Source organism: Vulpes lagopus, chromosome 10, assembly GCF_018345385.1.
Source record: "Vulpes lagopus strain Blue_001 chromosome 10, ASM1834538v1, whole genome shotgun sequence".
NCBI lineage: Eukaryota > Metazoa > Chordata > Mammalia > Carnivora > Canidae > Vulpes > Vulpes lagopus.
Window position 1 is genome coordinate 83,565,660 of NC_054833.1, and position 19,655 is coordinate 83,585,314.

Below are 19,655 nucleotides of genomic sequence, written 5' to 3' on the forward strand. Positions count from 1 at the left end.
ACGTTGGATTCCTCCTGGGCCTCTGGCAGGCATGAGTCTGAGAGGCTTGGCTCCTCTGAGCACTACACGGGCTGCTGTGGGGGAATGGGCACTGTCTTCCTAAAGTCCTTTTACCCTCAGCTGCCAAAACCCACAAAGGTGCACATGCCGTCTGACCCCATGGGTCCACAACAGCCTAAACACTAAGGCCACCCCCAGAGATGCAGTCAGTCAGGGGCTGAGGGAGCTTCGTGCCAGCCAATAGGGGGCTGCCTCTGCTGTGACATCAGCTCCCCAGCCTCTGTGATGCAGCACTGCGAGGGGGAAGGCTACCTAACTTCATGCACAAATGCCCCATTTTTAAAGCACCGCTGGAAAGGTCAGAGCCTGAGGTGCCCGACCACAGGAGATGTTCCTGTGGACCCTCCTGTCTCCAGTGCAATCCGGTTAGAGGGCGCATTCGTGAAATACATGGTAGGACATGTGCCGCAATGTGTACATCCCAAGGGGCGGTTCTAGAAAGTCACAGTGTCTCCAGAAGCCACATGGTAATACCTGCTGGTCCCTTTGTCACCTGTGTCTCTGCAGGATACTGTCATGCCTTCCCAAGAACCTGCAGTAGATGACAAGGACGATGTGGATCTTCCTTCTGAGGACACCCATGGAAGTAGGGGCTGCTTTCTTCCTGCCGGTGGCACCCGGGCTTTCTGCCTGCTGCTTGCCCCCTCTCTCTGACCACCAACCCCTTCTAGCCCCCATCGCTCTCAGAGGGTCAATATCGGCCAGTGCGCACCTCCCTGCGGGGTCAGGGACGTCTCGGGCCTCCCATCACCCCCCAGGCAGAGTCGGCAGGGCGGGGCAGCCTTCCCTAGGCGCTCACATCTCACAGCGTGGCTGCCGCAGGAGTCCAGGACGGGCATTCTCCCTCATACCGACTTTGGGAGTTCTGGAAGGCCCTGCCTGGGGTGGCCAGCACGGCCAGGCCCTCCCATGGGTGGGCTGCTGCCTAGGCTGGTCTCCATGGAAAGGCATGCTGTCAAATTGTTTCTTCAGTTTCTGTGAGATTTTTTTGGTGAGGAAGAGACTTTTTTTTTTTTTTTAATGTTCAGAAACATTTGGAGAAAGATTCTGAATACTAGTTGAACCAATAGCCCCACTCTGAGCTCCCAAAGCGTGTGCACTATTCAGAGCCCGAGCCCTCGCATGGTCAGTGTGACCTGTGTGCCCTGAGAGCCCTTGAAGGATGAAATGAGACCGCAGAACATAAATCACTTAGCACAGTAGCTCACACAAAGGAGGCTCCTAAGAAATAACAAGCCACCCACGTATCCACTCATCCATCCACCCATGCATCCATCCTTCCATCCATCACCTCTCCCACCCACCTGCACACACTGAGAACAACATCTGGAAGGCTAGACACTGAAATCTGGTGAATAATTACTTCCAGGTGAATCACTGAGGAAAACCCGTCACAATCACAGGTTCCCAAGCTCTGCCCCAGAGGTGTACAGTCAGATCTGGGTGGGACCAGGAAGCACATTTCCTGAGGCCTCTGGGTGAGATGTGGCTGCCCGTGGTCCAGCCTGAGCGTGGCTGGCCTAGCTGGGCTGCTGGTGTCTGTGACCAGTGAGGGGCCTCAGGAGCCCTGTGTCTTAGGCTGCAGTCCTGACAATGCCTGCAATGTCCACTTTCTTTCTCTCCTCACTAGTTGCTTACATTTCTTCAACCCGGAAACACGACAACATTAAAGATGATTCTGAGGTGAGTCTATGAAATGGCTCATTAGTTTTCCACTTTTTTTTTTTTTAGAAGTTTGTTAGCTCATTTTTGAGGAAATTATGGAAATTTCAGTATAAACAAGGCAGGTTTGAGAGTTGTAGCTCACTGCAGGTGAGGGTGTGGTCTGTGGACCTCAGGTGGCGCCGGCCAAGACTTCAGGGCCGAGTGGCATGGCGTCTCCAATATTTAATGCAGAAGGAGTCTCCAAGCTATTAGGTGTGGCAGACCTGAGCTGTTGCTGCATCTTAGGTGTGAGGACACAATGTCCACTGTACTGTTCCTGGCTCTGTACAACTGGAAGATGCAGTGTCCTGGGGCAGGGGACTTACTGACCTCAGAATCTGCTTTTGTCAAGTTGGATAATGACCACACCTTTCTGTGAGTGTACAGAGAGTGTTTGTGTGCATGCCCAGCCACACCTGGCACATAGGGAGCCCTCCGCAACACCCACGGTCGGTGTGGCTCTTCCCACATCAGCACAGGGTGGCCTGGGCTCCCCAGGGGGCTGCAAGGAGAGCCCTGCTTATGTGCTTCAAGAACAGGTGATGAGGCTTCTCCCTGGGGAGTGGGTCACTTGCTTTTATTGTCTTAATCTCTTGCTTGGCTTAATCTCTTGCTTAATCTCAAGCGTCTGCAGGGCTCCATGTGGAGGGATCACCTGTGATAGTCTGGCCTTTGTCCTGAGTCGGGCAGGTTTATGGCCAGGTGGGCCAGGGTCAGAGGTATATTGATGGATGCTCACCAGATTTGCTAGTAACTTGATTCTCCACTCACTCCCAAGGCTCAAGTGCCTCCATTTTCTCCAACTACTTTCTGTATCCTGTCACAGGACGAGTGTCCCATCCCTGGGAAGTTGGTACCTCATGAAGCAACAGGATGCTGCTCCCGCGGCCACTGCCCACCTGGGCCACAGGGCCCTCTGGCTTTGGTGGATGGGGTGTGCAGTATGGAGAGCTTGGTCTGTTGGGGGCAAAGAGGAGAGGGGTATGTGCAGCCCAGGACCTGGCTGCAGAAGGATGGGCTGCTGCCTTGTCGTAGCTCAGTCTTGCTTGGGGCATATCCTCTATGAGTCTTCCAGAGGCTGCTCTCTGGGGCCCGGCTGTGGCACCATATCTGCTGTGGGTTTGGTTTCCCCAGCACCTCCTCTGCCCAGATGGTGGAGTGAGTCCAGAGCTGACTCTTGAGCTGCAATTTTTGTCAAATTTTATTTGCATAAAACCCTTCCTTTATTTGTCCTTTGTGCTTTTTCCACATCACTAAGCAATTCTCCAGTGCTTGGGGAACACTGGTCAGGTGCCCCACAATTCCAGTCAGTCCTGACGCCATCTACCTGGAGCTGGCATTGCTCCCAAAGGAGCCTCTCAAGGGCTCAGGCCCATGACACTACCCCCCTTCAGGTGCCACTTGCAGGCCAGGTGGTCACCTGTGCTTCTGACCAACCAGCTGTAAATCAGGTTCACATGACCCTTTCAGTGGGTTCTTTTAGTTTGCTTGAGCAACTCACAGAACTCAGAGAAACATCTTGCTTATTAATAGATTTCTGGTTTATGATTAAAGGATGTAGCTCAGAAAGAACCCAAAGGTAGAGCTGCACAGGGCCAGGGATGGGAAAGGGGACAGAGCTGCTGTACCCTGTCCAGGCTTACCTCCACACGTTCACCCACCTGAAGCTCTCCAGACACTGTCCTTGGGGGTTTGTTAGGAGACTTCATAATAGGAGCATGATTGGTTTAGTCATTGGATGGTGGAGAATGGGCTCAATCTCCAGCCCCTCGCATCCCTGGAGGTCAGCGGGTGAGACTGAGTTCCAAGCTTCTCACCCTGCAGTTGGTCCCCCTGGCAACCCCTGAGAACCTATCCCCGTCTTTAGGTAGCCTGGAGCTTCTCCAAAGTTGTCTCGTTAAGCATAAACCCTGGGATCGTGATTTGCTCCTTCTGTTCTGGGAAAGCCCTCTGCTGCCTGTTTGTCTTCTTCCCCAGATTTGGACCGAGAAGTTCAGTTTGGCCTTGAATGTGTGGCCAGCTCTGGGTGACAAGTGAGGCATATGAGATTGTTCTCTTGAGTGAGGAAGTCCCACCAGCTGGAGTTTGCAGCCTCTGTCCAGAACTTCAGAACAGCCCCACCTTGCAAGAGCCAAAGCTTTCCCAGAGTAACTGACAAATGTCCCCTGGCTTTTCTACCTGGCCATTCTGTGTCTGGGACATGTCAGCACTTAGTTACTTCCTGCCCACACCAAAAATACCCTTACTGGAAATAATCCATAGGAGGGAAGCTCCTGTTCCTAATTGGATCATCTTTCTCTTTCATTTTGTGTTTCCAGTAGCCCTTGCTCAGGGCCATGGCCAGGCTTTGCAGATATCAGCTATCTAAACTCCATAGCCCCCAGGAGAGCCCTGGGTGGGTGGGAGGCTGGCCCTGGGCACCCAACTGCTCATGGAGTGGCCAGGGTCTGAGAATGGTGGGTGTGGGGTGGCTGTGGGGTCAGGGCCGTGAGCAGAACTGCACTCTGAGCTCCAGGGCCCACTCGGAGACATCAGCCTCACCTGGGAGGAGTCTTGTTATTTTGCACTTTCTCTCCTGTCCTCAGGACCTTAAGCCAGTTATCGATGGGATGGATGGAATCAAAATATCTCAGGGGCTTGGGCTGCAGGATTTTGACCTGATCAGGGTCATTGGGCGTGGGAGCTACGCCAAAGTCCTCCTGGTCCGGCTGAAGAAGAACGACCAGATGTACGCCATGAAGGTGGTAAAGAAGGAGCTGGTGCACGATGATGAGGTGAGTGCAGGTGCTGGCTCGAGCTTCCTCTCTGGGGTCTTCATCCTGGCTTCCGGTGCTTTTTTCTTCCAATAGAAGTAAAATGCACGTAACAAAACTCATCATTTTAACTATATTAAACTTCACGTCCATGTGGCGTTTGGTATCTCATTCCCGATACCTTCATCCCCCAAGAGGGAAACACCATGTCCGTGAGCACTAAGCCCCTGGCACTGCTCATCTGCCCTCTGTCCCTGGACTTGGCTTTTCTCGACATTTCGTGTAGACAGAATCACATGCCAGGTGGCCTTTTGTTTCCAGCTTCTCACTGAGCATCATGTTTCTAAGGTTCAGCCCCATCGTGACTTGAATCAGAACTTCATTGCTTTTTATGCCTGAATAATACCCCATTTGATGAACAGCCCACATTTGGCTTCTCTGTTCATTTGTCAATAGAGATTTGAGTTGCTCCCACCCTTGGTGCCTGTGAGCCATGCCGAATGAATGAATGTTCACGTGTGGATATTTGTTCAAGTCCCTGTTTCCGGTTCTTGGGGGATTTATCCAGGAGTGGAACTACTGGGCCACAGGGTCATTTATGCTTACTATTTGAGGAACCACTGAGTGGACCAGCAGCTGCTTGTTCACATTCCTGCCATTAGTGCAAGGGCCCCAGTTCAGTGCACCCTTTCTTTCCAGGCAGGGCTGGCTGTTTTCTGGCTTGTGATTATCACTCTTCTGGTGGGTATGATCTGCCCTCATTGTGGTTTGATCCACATTTCTGTGCTGACTAGGGTTGTTGAGCTGCTCTACCTGGGCTCCTTGGCTTCGTGTACTTTTGGTCTTTTTCTTTCTCAGTTGAATGCAGATTCTCTCTCTTAGAAGCAGAGGAAGGACTGACACATAGATAGCAGTAATGCTCTTACATTCAGGCCCCTGTAGCACATGAGGCAACTTGATGTCCGTGGGCCCAGCAGACCACAGGAGGGTTTCTGGCCTTGGCCCGGGTTTATGGTTTGGAAGGAAGAGCTGGTGCTGAACTAGAGCTTTTACTTGCCCTACCAGCAGGGTGCATTTGTGCAGTGCACAGACTGCCCAAATGGCCCCTGAGTGCTGAACTCATAAGTGAGTGGTGGTACACATGCCTCATAGCTGAGGAGACTGAAGCTCAGGAGGCAGTGGCTTGCTCATCTTCAATGCTGGTCAGCAGCACTTCAGGATGATTCCAGACTCCCATACTGGGACCCTGGTCAGCTGGAAAATTAGTACAGTGTCAAGTTTGTAAAACTGAAAGAAAAGGCATTCAGGAGACACTGCTTTGGTTCATACTTGGCATCTTCAGATTGTCCTCTGTGGGCCAAGATATGGAGGTGGGACTTTTAGGTGATCTCTCAAGAAAAGTGTGACTCTGGGGGATCCCTGGGTGGCGCAGCGGTTTGGCGCCTGCCTTTGGCCCAGGGCGTGATCCTGGAGGCCCGGGATCGAATCCCACATCAGACTCCCAGTGCATGGAGCCTGCTTCTCCCTCTGCCTATGTCTCTGCCTCTCTCTCTCTCTCTGTGCCTATCATAAAAAAAAAAAAAAAAAAAAAAAAAAAAAAAAAAAAGTGTGACTCTGGGAGTCAGTGAGTGGGAGTTTGTATGTGTGTGTGTGTGCGCGCGCACATGCATGCACATGTCTGATCGTGTTGTGTGCATGTCCATGTGTGCATCTGTGAGACCCCGGTGTCTGTGGCCATGAGTCTGAGCCATGGACAGGCTGTAGGGGCACTGCAAAAATATATGTCCACATCCTAACCCCTGGAACTTGTGAATCTGAATTTATTTGGAAAGGGGTCCTTGCAGATTATAAATGAGGATCTTGGGGAGATCGTCCTGGATTATGTGTGTGGGCTCTGAGTCCAATGAGAGGTATCCTTTTAGAGAAAGGCAGAGGGGGTGCCTGGGTTCAGTCCGTAAAGTATCTGCCTTTGGCTCAGGAAGAGAGAAAGACAGAGAGTTGAGACAGATGCACAGGGAAACCATCGTGCTGATGGAGGCCCAAAAGAGGCAGATTGTCCCCCCTTGGGGCTTCAGAGGGGGCGTGGCCCTGCAAAAGAAAAAAAAAAAAAGAACAGTGAGAGAACAAGTTTGGATGTTCTCGGGCCCCAGTCTATAGTACTTTGTTAAAACAGCCCTGGGAGCCTAGCTGGCAGGAAGGAACAACTACATGCAAACAGGTGACCCTGGTGGCATGACTCTGTGTGGGAGGGGAGGGAAGTCTCAGCCACCCACCAGGGTTTTCACCTGAGTGCCTGGGTGCACAGGTGGCGGAGGCTGGCTGGAAGCCCGGTTGAAGGCTGTCTGTGCCATGCAGGATTGCCCCGTGGGGCTACCAACTGGCCATTGCGTGAGCTCGGAGTCAAGAGATCAGGGAGAGGCAAGGCTGGGAGTCCTCTGCATGGATGGATGGCTCTGAAGCTGAGCCACCCAAGGGGTGTTTTGGGGGGTACAGGGGGCTCCTGAATGAGCCCACAGAGGACGAACCCCACTGAAACCTGTGTATTTGTTCCTGGACACCTTCAGAGGCAGGCAGCACTTCTCCAGATACACCCCTTTCACTCTTGCTTCTCCACCCCTGGGAGGAGCCGTTTAACTCATTCAGCTCTGCTTTCTGGGTTGGAATGGAATCAAAGCTGTGGAATCATGACTCTAAAGTGACTTGAATTTGCAGCTTTCCCCAAATTCCAGCGCCGATTGGGAGGGAGAGAGCTCTGTGGTAGGACTGGTGCTCTAGAGATGGGCACGGGACATGGGGAAATCTGCTTAAGCATCTGTCCCGTTTCCTTGTGTCTTAAGTGGAGGTGACACCAGCCCCAAGGCTGCCACAGGGAGCACACGAGGCAGTACATGGAGAGCCTGTAGCTCAGAGGCCAGCACACAGCTAGTGATGGTGGTGGAGACAGTGACAGATGGTGTTGGTGTTGGTGATGATGATGATGATGGTGGTGATGGCGATGATTGTGATGGTGATGAACGTGATAGTGAGGATGGTGGTAGAGATGGGGATGGTGGTGATGATGTATTTCTTAATGGGCACTTTCCTTTTCCTGTCTGTATTGTCTGCTTACAAGCAGAGGTGAGAGACATTTCTCTCTTGCCTCGCCTTCTCGAGGATGAAGAGTATCCAGGAGCCTCATTAACACACCCTGGTTTCTATTTCAGGATATTGACTGGGTACAGACAGAGAAGCATGTGTTTGAGCAGGCATCTAGCAACCCTTTCCTGGTCGGCTTACACTCCTGCTTCCAGACAACAAGTCGGTAAGAAAAAGAGCATGTGTCTAAGATTCTGCTGGTTTCTGAATTGAACTGCACGGAAGCTGAGTAGGCATGAGGTTTCCACCATCATAGTAGGGTTCTCTCAGTTGCAAGTATGGGTTTTTTTTTTGGCTCATCAAACTAACTTTGTTGTTCTCATCAGCTGATGTTACATCAAGTAAATTTTATGGATTTGAACCTAAATTATTTCATTGCATTTATAAAATATTTATTGAAAACATCTTACTGAGTACAGGCATAGAAGCCTTGGGTTAGGTGTTGGGATGCCACAGTGGGCAAGAGGTGGGTTTCTGTGTTCATGGATCTTAACCAGTAAGCAGAATAAATTAAAAAATACCAACAACCTCACTTAATAAAACTTTATATATATTGGAATCCTACTGTTTTAAAAGTCTTGAAAACTACTGGTTTAGGATAGTCCATATATATTCTGTTTAGAATTCTTTTCACCCAGTTGACTTGAACTCACCCAGTTTGCTTATTTAAAAAAAAAAAAAAAAACAACTATATTCAGTGTTGAGGTCCTCAAGACCACCCCGAGGTTCAGTGATTTAGCAGGAGAACGCATAGGACCAGCACATAGTAGAACTCAAGGTTAAGATTTCTTGCCGTGAAAGGGTATGAAGCAAAATTGGCAAAGGGAAGAGGCTCATGGGGTGAAGTTGGGGAGAAACGAGGTGGGAGCTTCCAAGAGTAGCTCAGCTCAGCTGTAAATCATCCCCACATCCACCTTCAACTCCCTCCTGACCTTCATCCCCTCGCCCACCCGTACTGGCTGCCACCTGTGTGGCACAAGCACCAAGGGATAAATGGCCTTTCCCCCAAACCTGTAGATGTTCCTTCCACTGAGCTCACTGATACTACCTCCCTGATGTGTCTCAGGTTCCTCCCTCCTCTCTGGTCAGAACCCTGGCCACAGCCTCTCGGGGGGCATCCAGTCCCTGGGAATCCCCAGGCTGCCAGATCCCCCGTGTTACAGTTAAGCCATTTTGAAAACACAGATCAAAAGTATCTTTCTCCCACTTCGAAGCTCCTCTGATTACTTTCCCCATTGCTTCTGGGATACGACCTGGGCTCCCAGGACTGTGGACGAGGTTGCTGTAACCAGGCTCCACCCTCGTGCCTCTGCTCTGCCCACCTTTGTCATGCCATCAGGTGGGCTCTGCTCCTCCTTCCTCCTCTCCTGCTTCAGAGATCCTGGAAAGGTCTGGCAGTCACATTCTCTCTATGCCTCTGTTTAGTGCTGACCACTGTCCCTGGGAATTATGAATACTCCAAGGGAAGACAACCCATCCCAGCCCCTACTTCCTGAATGGTGAGATTCCAAAAGACTTGATTTTCCTAGATGAATTAATGGGGGTCTGGATGGAGAGGCATCAGACTTTTGGCCTCATTCCCATCTGCCTTATCTAGAGCACACTTTCTGCACCCAGAGATGGACTATGTATCATGTTCCCAGCTTTGTTAAATAGAACCTAAAAAAAGTGGGTCCATCCGTTGTTTCTGTGTGATCCCTATGACACAACCACAGGCCACTCTGCTTTTCCAAGCAATCATTTTAGAAGATTGGTTTACGGTGCTCATGAGGAGAGTCCACATCCCAGAAACAGCTAACATAGACACCAAGTTTCTCTTTTCACAGGATCTGTATTCTAGAAGCACTGAACACCTGGTTAGTCAAGATAGGGCACCTCTCCTGGGCCTGTTTGACCCCAGCTATGTGTGTGTCTGTCTCCCCAACCTGGTGTGGGCTCCAGGTGTCTTGTGCCATGAGCATTTGGTTAATACCTGACACCTTGTAAGCAGTCACGCTGTTTAAAGAATGTTTTTTTAAGGTACAAGTCTGTCCTTGGTACAAGTAAAAGGGAATTCATGTCATATTTTATGTGACTCATTAATCAGTGAGGGCTGCAGATGTTACGAGCAGCTGGGAGGAGCCCAGGAGCCCAGACACACATGCATGGCGGGGAGAGCCGGCTGCAGGGCTGGGGCTGGGAGCCATGATATCCTTTGGCAGATGGGCTCTGCTGCTCGTCTGTGGACAGGTGTCCTTGGCGTGGCCACTTACAGAGTCGGAAGTCTGAGTAGCCCACGGAAATGGCAGGGAGAGGCTTGTGCATGCAACCCCTCGTTCTTCCTGACAGCAGCACAGCAGAGAGTCAGGGCCACCTCTGGGGTGCAGATCCCAGCCCTTTTGTCAGCTGCACGACCTCAGGGTGACCCGTGCACACCCCAGTCTCCTGGGAACAGGGAGCAGTAGGGACGCCACCTCATAGGGTCATTGCAGGGATTAGTAAGACATTAAAATGTTGACAGCAAGGCCCAGCTTGTGGCGAACTGTTGATAGACATGTGAGGGCCTCTCTCTGTGTTGGTGCCAGACCTTTGAACAGGTGAATCGCTGGCACTGTTTCTGGGCCCCAGGGACCAGGAACATCCCCCACCACAGCCCAGTGGTAGTTAGCACTGCGCCCACCAGCCCTCACAGCCAGCAGGATACCCACAGGGATTCAAGTCCTGAAACATGATGAGGCCTTGGCAAGCAGGGGTGGTGTGACAGGTGCTGGGACAGGATACCTGGAGCCCCGACTGCCAGGGGTGCACGCGGCCACTACATTGGCTACTGGGCTGTGGGAGGTGCTGCAGACTCTGCCTGGAGTGCATGACCCCAAGGGGCTTACCACAGGCCTGATGCCGGGGGCCGGGGAGCCCATCCTGCAGAGCCTGCAGACACCACGAGACCAGCAACTGTGGAGCTGGGCCTGTTGCACGGGGGTGGCTTTGGGTAGATGTCTGCGGAGCTTGCTGTGAGCACGGTCACTGGCAGGGGCCTTGGGGTGAGGAGAAAAAGATTTTTCTCCCCGCTTCAAATCCAGGGCCCACCGGGGTTTGCCACATTCTGTGCTCTTGGCTACATCAACTCCCCAAGTTTTATGGCTCAGTACTAATGTCATCACAAACAGCACAGAACAAGTGCAGTGATGTTTTTATCACAGAATCCACATCTGTGCCCTGGAAGAACCATCCTTCGCAGCTACACAGCCCATGGTTCCAAACAATGGCCGCAATTAAAATTAACTACAGAATTGCCAAAATGGAAACTGCATCTGTTTGAGCTATTCTGGGGAAAATGGGTTACAGGTTGTAGCTGAAATGACTATTTTTAGCATGCACACCCCCACCCTCACCCCCACTAAATTGTAGTTTGGGGACATTTTTTGCACTTAGCGTGACCTCAGATCACAGATGAACAAGCTGCCGTTAAAATGGTTAGCTTACTCCTCTGAAATACAGCCTTTTAACTGTGCCTCAATTTATCGTATTACAGTGATTTCGGGTGGAATGTGCACTCACTCTCTCAAAAAGAACAAACCTGTTACGCCCTTGTTTGTTTATGGGAGAGCTTCACGGGCTGCCTGTGACTTGAACACAAGTGCTTTGTTCTCGGTTCAAAGTGGTGTCTAGACACTAAATGCCCCTTTGCCAGTGCTATCCTGTGTTCTCCTTTATGAATTGTACCTGAAGACTTGACTGCAGCCCCGTAGAGACTTCACCGGGACCCAGTAGTGGTAAGCGGTCATCCTGAAGCTATCCATGACCATTCAGGAAGCAGGGGAACTGAGGCTACGGTGGTATTCTGCTGGGGACGCCTACTGCCCGGCCCCTAGGAGGGTTGGCACCGTAGGGTCAGAGCATGGACACTCCCGCGGCCCCCCCCCCCCCCCCCCCCCCCCCCCCCCCCCCCCGTCAAGCCTGGAAGGAAGCCTCAGAGCAAAGCTGAAGATGGTGTGTTGCCGGGTGGCAGGACTCACCAAGCAACATCAAGGTGGGGGTGCTGGGGGCAGAGGTGGGGGTCTGTGCACAAGATCCAGGGGATGCTGGGGTCAGCGGTCAGCACGTGTCCGGTGGGGGGTTATGGATATGGTGGCCACTGGAGGAGGTCAGGCCTCGAGTGGAGTGATGGTTGACGTGCTGAGAGGCAGGTGAGCAGAGCCACAACCAGGTTGATCCCCCAGCAAGCTGCGCCCTGGGGGACTCAGTGGGAGGGCACGCATGCGCTAGAACCATTGAAGACCTTGGGAGGACCAGTGCCCACCCCTTTGAGCACATGAGTCACTGCACTTTCACAACACAGTAAATTTGTTAGTCATAATTTAATTGAAGCCCAGAATAGAAGGAGCAGACACTGAGTGACAGGCAGCAGAGTGAAGGGGAGGGCAGGGGGAGTCACCTGCAGGCTTCATTCTCCCAACAGGGGACTGGTGGCCGCTCCAGAACCCCCAACTTGCTCAGTGTCATCAGGATCGCCTAGAGGGCTCAGATTCAGTCCCAGCCCTCAGGCTCCATCAGACAGCTCAGCGTGGGGGGCATTGTGGGGCTGGAAGATTCTCTGTCCCCAGGGGCCTGTGACTCCCGAGGCAATTAGGAGATTTCAGGGGGTTCACTTTACTTTCTCAAGTACTGGTCGACCACGCTGCACTTAGGAATGCTGTGCGTGGCCCTGAGTAGTGGAGAATGCCCGAGGATTGGCCTCCTGTTGCTGGGGACCATACACCACTCCTGAGTGCAAGCAGGAGGTTGTGTCATCCTCATCCAGAGGTGACTGACTGCCATGGAGTCAGGACAAGTGGGGGCAGGCGCATTACTGCCGTGTGCTTGGAATGGAAGAGCATAGGTGCGGCCATGCTGCACAGTGTCCTGGGGCTGTCCCTATAGCACATGGTGCCCCCTCTTCCTCACCCAGGACAGGCCTCTGGCTGGGGTCACACCCCAATGAATCCTGCAGCTCCTTTTTTCGAGGAAACTGTCAGGGCAGACCTGAAATTGTGCTTTTGCCGACTATTATGGGACCTCAGAAAACACATAAAAGAATAGCTTTTTTAAAGAACTTTAGGCCAGGGACGCCTGGGTGGCTCAGCCGTTGAGCATCTGCCTTCAGCTCAGGGTGTGATCCCGGGGTCCCAGGATTGAGTCCCACATCAAGTTCCTCGCAGGGAGCCTGCTTCTCCCTCTTCCTGTGTCTCTGCCTCTCTCTGTCTCTCATGAAAATAAAATCTTAAAAAAACAAATAAAAATTAAAAATAAAAAAAACTTTAGGCAATTTTATTTCTATTCTTATTTATTTTAAGCAATCTCTATGCCCAATGTGGGGCTCATATGACACCAAGATCAAGTATCTCACGTTCCTCCGACCAAGCTGGCCAATTGTTCCTGCTCAATTTTCAAATCAGGGAAATGCCAAGGAAGAGGTACCTCTGTGGACACCCAATGCCCCGGGTTATCATTGTCACCATTTTGCTTCTTGTTTCTTTTTGCTCTTTACTTTTCAACGTGGGTAAAGTTTTCATCAGGCAGGGTCTTTACTTCCTACCGTAATGTCTGTCTCATTTCCATGTGCAGTCCTTCCTCCCAGCAGGGTGACCAGCAGCACACATGTGGCTCCTACATCAGCCTGGTGCCTTGGTGCCTCGTGAACTGGGAGGCAGTTCTCCTGGGTTTGTGGACGTGCAGTTAGAATGTCTATAGGCAGGAGGTACCCCTCCCTTCCTGCTTACTTGTCTCTCTGATGACATGGCCCGTGCCTACCTTGTGCGGATAGTGGGTGGTAGTGGGTAAGCCTGGCCTCTCCCTGACCTCGTGGGAACATTCTGGTGTTTGCACTGCAAATGCACCACTGGCTGCTGTGGGCAAAGCAGAACCACATGGCCCTCTGAGCTTTAGGCAGCACTAGCATTTGCCATGTGCAAGAGATTGTGGGAGGCTGGGGACAGCAGAGACCAGGGTCCCCAACGATGGTCCTGTAGCCATCGCTCTAGGTTCTGGATTCACCTTCCTCGTCAGGTAGCAGATCTGACAGTGACTGTGATCCTGACACCTGTCATTTATGTACACGGTGCATCCGTTTTCCAATCTGTAAAACAGGGAAACACTAGACCTTCTCTTATGATTACAAGATTAAACATTAATGCACAGATGTGCTGAGTATACGGCCTGAGGTGTAGTGAGGGCTGTAGAAGCTGCTGTTCTCATTTTGTGTATTGTAGTCAGCACTTTTCCTCAAAGGACCAGAGAATAAATATTTTCACCTTTGAAGACCACACGGCTTGTGTCAGAAGTGTTTACTGTGGTGCACAGGCAGCTGTACACAGTTATATAAAGATGGACATGTGCAGTGTTCCAATAAAACTTTATTTACAAACACAGGTACCAGGCTGGACATGGCCAGCTCTGAGTTTATAGTATCACCTCTGATCTGAGCATGCTCTGTCTACAGCATCAGTTTTTCCCTCTGAGCCAATGTGTGGAGGAGGGTGTTGTAGGTCCTTGGTGCTGGGAAGCAAGTCCACACACGGGTCTCACACTGCAGTTCTGTGGGCGCCCTCCTCTGCTTGCGATTACTCCTCCCGTCTGGGTGACCAGGGTCAGGGCAGGGTCAGAAGTGACCTGCTCCACAGCTGGGGTTCCTCACTTCCTGGTGTGACGTACAAGCGACTATGGGAGAGTCTGGCCAAGTCTGGCCATCTGAGTGTGAGGGGCAGCCCCCGGCCTCTGCTGGACCCGCCACTGCCTCCATCTGTGTTGGGCATGGCCATATGAGCCCGGGATCTGTGGGTGAAAGGACATGCCCACACCATGCCATGAGCTGCTCACGTGCCAGGCACCCATGAGCAGGGGGTGGTCGCCACGCACATGGCAGCCAGTGCTGAGTCACAAAGCAGCGGCATCACGTGGCTCTGGTGCAGTTTTGCTCTGAAGAAATGTCAAAAGTAGTCTTAAGGTTTATCTGTAGACCAAAAAAAAAATAAAAAAGAAAGAAAGAAAGAAATAAAAACCCCCAAAAGCCATACATCTGTAGCTGCCATGGAAAGAAAACTGAACTCGTCTGCTGTGACTGGGGCTTCATCACCTTCTCAAAGTGAGCAAGTCCTTTGATGAGTGAATTCCCTGGGACTGAGAGCTGGTCTGGCTATGCCTCCACCTGCATTCCCACCATGGGTTCTTCCCCTGGGTAGAAGAGGACACTAGCTTTGCTTTTTCAATGTTCCCTTAATGTCTTAGCTCCCTAATGCTATGGATACTTTCCCCCCAAATCAGTGTGTTTCGTTATTTTCTCTGGAACTGGTGTCGGATTTGTCCCTGATATGGAAAGGCCCTGTCCCCTGATGTCACCGCAGCTGGGCCAGCACCCCATAGGTGATTCCCCAGGAGTGTGGCGTCAGAGTGCACAGTTCTCCCCTGGGGAGCAGGTTCTGGTAGCTGTGCTGACTGGGGGTCTGATTCCTGGTCATCGTGGAAAACCTTTGTCTTGTACTTTGAGGTCACCCTAAGGGTTATAAGTAATTGCCTTTTTTTTTAAACACTTTAACTGTTGGGTCCAGGGTCCCTTCCCAGGGCTGGGGTGACCGCCATACCTCCCACCAACAGAATTGGATGTGCTTTTGCAAACTCTGCCGAGGGCAGATGATAAATGTTTTCCATCTCACATCTGCTATGGCATGAACGCCGCCACACACAGCAAGCATGTGAATGGGCATGGCTCTGTGCTCTGAAGCTACAGATGCAGGTGAATCTGAGGGGGGGTCGAGTTTTCTGCACCCTTCCGCACACACCTTCTAGAGACAGGAGCAGAGGCAGGGCCAGGGGGTCGCAGCTGGTCGCCTGGGGTCCAGTTCTGTGTATCGACAGATTACAGGTTGTTGCCTGTGTAAACATGTATGTGAACCTCCGTGAGTGAGCACGGCACCTGTGACCCACAAGCCATCCCCATGAGCTGCCTCCAACAGCGTATTTCTAGAAGATCATGTGTGAATTTAGTTGAAAATGGCATCTTATTGAGCACGAGAAAGACGTCATGCAGAAGGATCCACGTGGTAGAGTGTTTGGAGACTGGGCTCGCGTGTGGTCCCAGTTCCTTAGGCACAAGGGTCATGCAGGGTCACGCTGGCCTGCTCTGGGCCCAGCCGCCCCGCCTTCCCCCTGCCTCCGAGTCACCCCTGCACCGGGACCGTCAGTCCAGGCTCTAGCCCCCCACCTTCTTTCCACCCCCGATGTCCGGACCTCTGCAAGCTTAAGGCAGTCCTCAGCGCCACAGCCCCCTCCAGGTCCCCTGGGGTCCATCCAGACTCAGCATCTGGAGCAGTCACTCGTTAGACATGGCCACCCCCTCACCTGGCCTGTGCACCCATGCACCTGCCCCCCACCAGGCCCCTTGGACTCCAGGGTGGTCCCACAGCTCTGTGTCCTGCCCCCACCTCTGCTTCCATGGGGACAGCACTTGCTCCTGTGCTGGATGACATGAGTGGCCTAATGGGAGTTGTCCTGTGTTCTGTCAGTTTCCCCACATGGGGATCAGAAGTGAGCATACCTGGCCATGGGCAGGGTCTCTTGACATCCCCAGCAACCTGGGTTGCGGAGCCTGACTTTTCCTCGCCGGCCTGGAATGGGTCAGGTGACCCCAGTTTGGCCTCATAGGAGGAGAGCTGACCTGCCAGCAGCCGAGCACGGTGGTTCCTGGTTGTGGGGCTGCACAGAGTCTCAGCCCCCACCGCCCTCTCTCCCTTCAGGCTGTTCCTGGTCATAGAGTACGTCAATGGCGGGGACCTCATGTTCCACATGCAGAGACAGAGGAAGCTTCCAGAGGAGCACGCCAGGTGGGTGCTGGGCTGCTAGGCAGGCAGCGCATGCCGGCTTGGCAGGTTCCCTCCTGAGAGGCTGGCAGTGAGCTGGAAGGGAGATGGAGTCTGGGGGCCATGGCAAGGATGCCTCTGACCCCTGCAGCGTGGCCAACTACAGAGCAGCTCAGGGTCCTACGATTTGCGGGTCCCCTGAGTTACGGGGTCTCAGAAACGGCCTGCCTTGGCCCCCAGAGCAGGATGACGTGTTGTGTTGTCCAGAGAAGTGGGTGCTTCCTGGGAGGGTGTGCACAGCGGCACTGCACATGGTTCTGCCTTTTCCCTGTTTCCAAATGGGAGCAGTGGTGGCGGAGGGGGGCACCCATTTGGATTTCCCTGCGGGGCATTGGGGCTGCCATTTCTGGTTCTGGTCACGCAGGCAGAGCAAGACACAGGCTCTCGGAGAGGAATGGCCTGTTTGTGTTTAAGCGCCACTGCCTCCAAGGCCCCAAGTGGTGGCTTCCACTCTGCTTCTTTCTGCTCCCCATGCTTTTCCCTGCTCCTCACCTCCTCACTTAAAACAAGTTCATGCAGTTTTTTGAGTCACCCTAGATCCTCTCAGGGGAAGGCAGAGCTCACTCCCCACATGCTAGCACTTTTTTTATTGTGGCAAAATGGACAGAATACAAAATTCTCCATGCTAGCCATTGGCGAGTGCACAGCTCAGCAGCACAAAGCACATTCACACCATTGTGCAGCCATCCCCACCTTCCGTTTCCAGAACTTTCCATCTCCCCAGACTGATGCTCCGCCCATGAAACACTACCCCCCCACCTCCCCGCCCCTCTGGGGACCTCCTGAGTGGAATCCTACAGCATCTGTCCTTCTGGGACTGGGTCATGTCATCGAGTGGAACATCCTCACGGTCCACCCGTGTCACAGCAGGGCTCAATAATACCCCATCATGTGTAGGGACTGTGCTTTGCTTATCCGTCCAATCTAATGATGGGCACTGGGGCGGTCTCCACCTTTGGCTACGGTGAATGGTGCAGACATATCCTCACGACCCTAGATCACATGTTATTTCTGTGTTTAACTTTCTGAGGCACCTCCACACTGTCCCCATAGTGGCTGCATCCCTTTGCACTCCCAGCAGGGCACACTTGCACCAGCTTCCCCATGTCCTCACCAGCACGTCCCATGGTCCATCTGTCTGTGAGTGGCAACCCTAGTAGGTGTGAGGCAGTCTTGATTTCCATCTCCCTGGTGATGAGGATGCTGAGCATCTCCCGTGCATCTGCCCACATGCTTGGCAGCAGAGGACAGCGGGGCGTCTTCTGGGAGGGCCTGGGCTGGTGGTGTCTCCCCAGTTCTGCCCACACGGGCCTCCCATCCATGCTCCTCCTGGGTTCTTTCTGCTGCCCCCAGATTCTACGCTGCTGAGATATGTATCGCTCTCAACTTCTTACATGAGAGAGGGATCATCTACCGGGATCTGAAGCTGGACAACGTTCTCCTTGACGCCGACGGCCACATCAAGTTAACAGACTACGGCATGTGCAAGGCGAGCGCCCTGGCCCTGAGCAGGGGCCCGTGTGGTCAGAGGTGCTGCCACCCGGTGGTGCCATGGCTCACGGGGGGGGGGGGGGGGGGGGGGGGGCGGAGGGCCAGGCGCCTCTGCTTTCACTACCTTAGGATGACTCTGAGGCTCTTGTCCCACCCCAAGGGCACGGGGGGCAGGTAACCAGAGATTATCTTCCCTCCTGGTAACGAACTTTATCCCCACAGGAAGGCCTGGGCCCTGGTGACACGACCAGCACTTTCTGCGGAACCCCAAATTATATCGCCCCTGAAATCCTGCGGGGGGAGGAGTACGGTGAGTGGGGCTATCCGGCAGGTGGGGGCTACTTGCTGGCAGAGCAGTTGGATGGGCTTGAGGATGACCATGACCCCTGGAGGCATTGTCTTCTCAGGAATGCGGTTGCCCCAGAGCACAGGGGGCCAGGTGGACCTGCCTGGGGCTGACCCTGCCTGGGGTCCTGGCCCAGTCATCAGAGTGGTTTTATTGACCGAATTGCACCTCAGACACACCCCTGACTTTGTTCCCAGCCCATCACCATCTGGCCTCAGCCCCCATCTGTCCTCCTGGGTGTCTGCTCAGGCATTGCCTGGTGGAGGACGCAGGGTAGGATTCCTTTGATCAAGGAGCCCTAAGGGGTTGATAAGGAGGGAGAGGCATGCGAGGCCCCTGAGTCTGGGTGTGCCCATTTGATGTGCTGCTCCATAGGTGGGAGAGACCAGGCGGTAAAATAAGCAGGCAGGCGTAGGTTAACCCATCTGCAGCCCCTGCAGACAGTGGACAGTGCTTATAGTCCTTTGCTTTCTTTGGGTCTGAAACGAAAATGAGATTACTGTGTGTGCACGTGTGTGTGGTGTGCATTTGACACGTGTGTGTGTGGTGCATATTTGTATGCGTTTGTGCATGTGTGCTGTAGTGTGTGTGGTCCATTGCATGAGTGTGAAGTGCCATGTGTGATGCATGCCTGTGCATGTGTTTGCACATGTAATATATGTAGTGCATGTATGATGCATGTTTGTACATGTGTCCACTGGGTGGTGTGCATGTGTGCAGGCGTGTGGTGTCGGGTGTGTGTGATGCATGTTTGTACATGTGTGCACTGGGTGGTGTGCATGTCTGCAGGCATGTGGTATGGGGTGTGATGCATATTTGTACATGTGTGCACACCCCACATACTCTTGTGTTCTAGTGATTTCAGTGAAGCATGTCACAAACACACCACCAAATATTTTTAAACATTTTCTTTGCCATTAAAGTGGAGACTGGCTAGGCAGGCAGGTCACTTGCCCTCTTGGGTCAGAGGTGCCCGTGAAGCTGCTATCCCAAAGTCACTGAGGAGCCAGACGGGGAAAGACAGGTGGCAGATGGCAGACCAGGCTCAAGCGTCTAGTACATTGCTTGGGATGAGATTTCCCATGCAGGATGGGGGTGACTGTTCCAGAAGGCCTGAGGGGCTGCAGACACGACTGCAGCCAGGACCTCCCATCCCTGTGTGCAATAAAATGCACCCCAAAACTGTGAAGGCAGGAAAATCTGGGAAGGAATGTTTACAGCCTTGGAGAAAGGGATTTTCAAGCTTAGCCAAAGGAGAATGAAAAGAATGGTTGCCCAACAAGCTCACTCAGCTTC

At 52.7% G+C, this 19,655-nt stretch overlaps 1 protein-coding gene across 1 annotated transcript in view; it reads left to right on the forward strand.

Annotated features, from left to right (window-relative positions):
• Positions 1–19,655, forward strand: part of PRKCZ (protein kinase C zeta) — a 101,515-nt gene that overhangs the window by 75,603 nt on the left and 6,257 nt on the right. Inside the window, exons 7-13 of the mRNA XM_041771003.1 lie at positions 568–646; positions 1,691–1,743; positions 4,350–4,538; positions 7,721–7,818; positions 16,400–16,486; positions 17,876–18,011; positions 18,236–18,323. Coding sequence (XP_041626937.1) covers positions 568–646; positions 1,691–1,743; positions 4,350–4,538; positions 7,721–7,818; positions 16,400–16,486; positions 17,876–18,011; positions 18,236–18,323 — 730 coding nt within the window. The remainder of the gene's footprint in view (positions 1–567; positions 647–1,690; positions 1,744–4,349; positions 4,539–7,720; positions 7,819–16,399; positions 16,487–17,875; positions 18,012–18,235; positions 18,324–19,655) is intronic.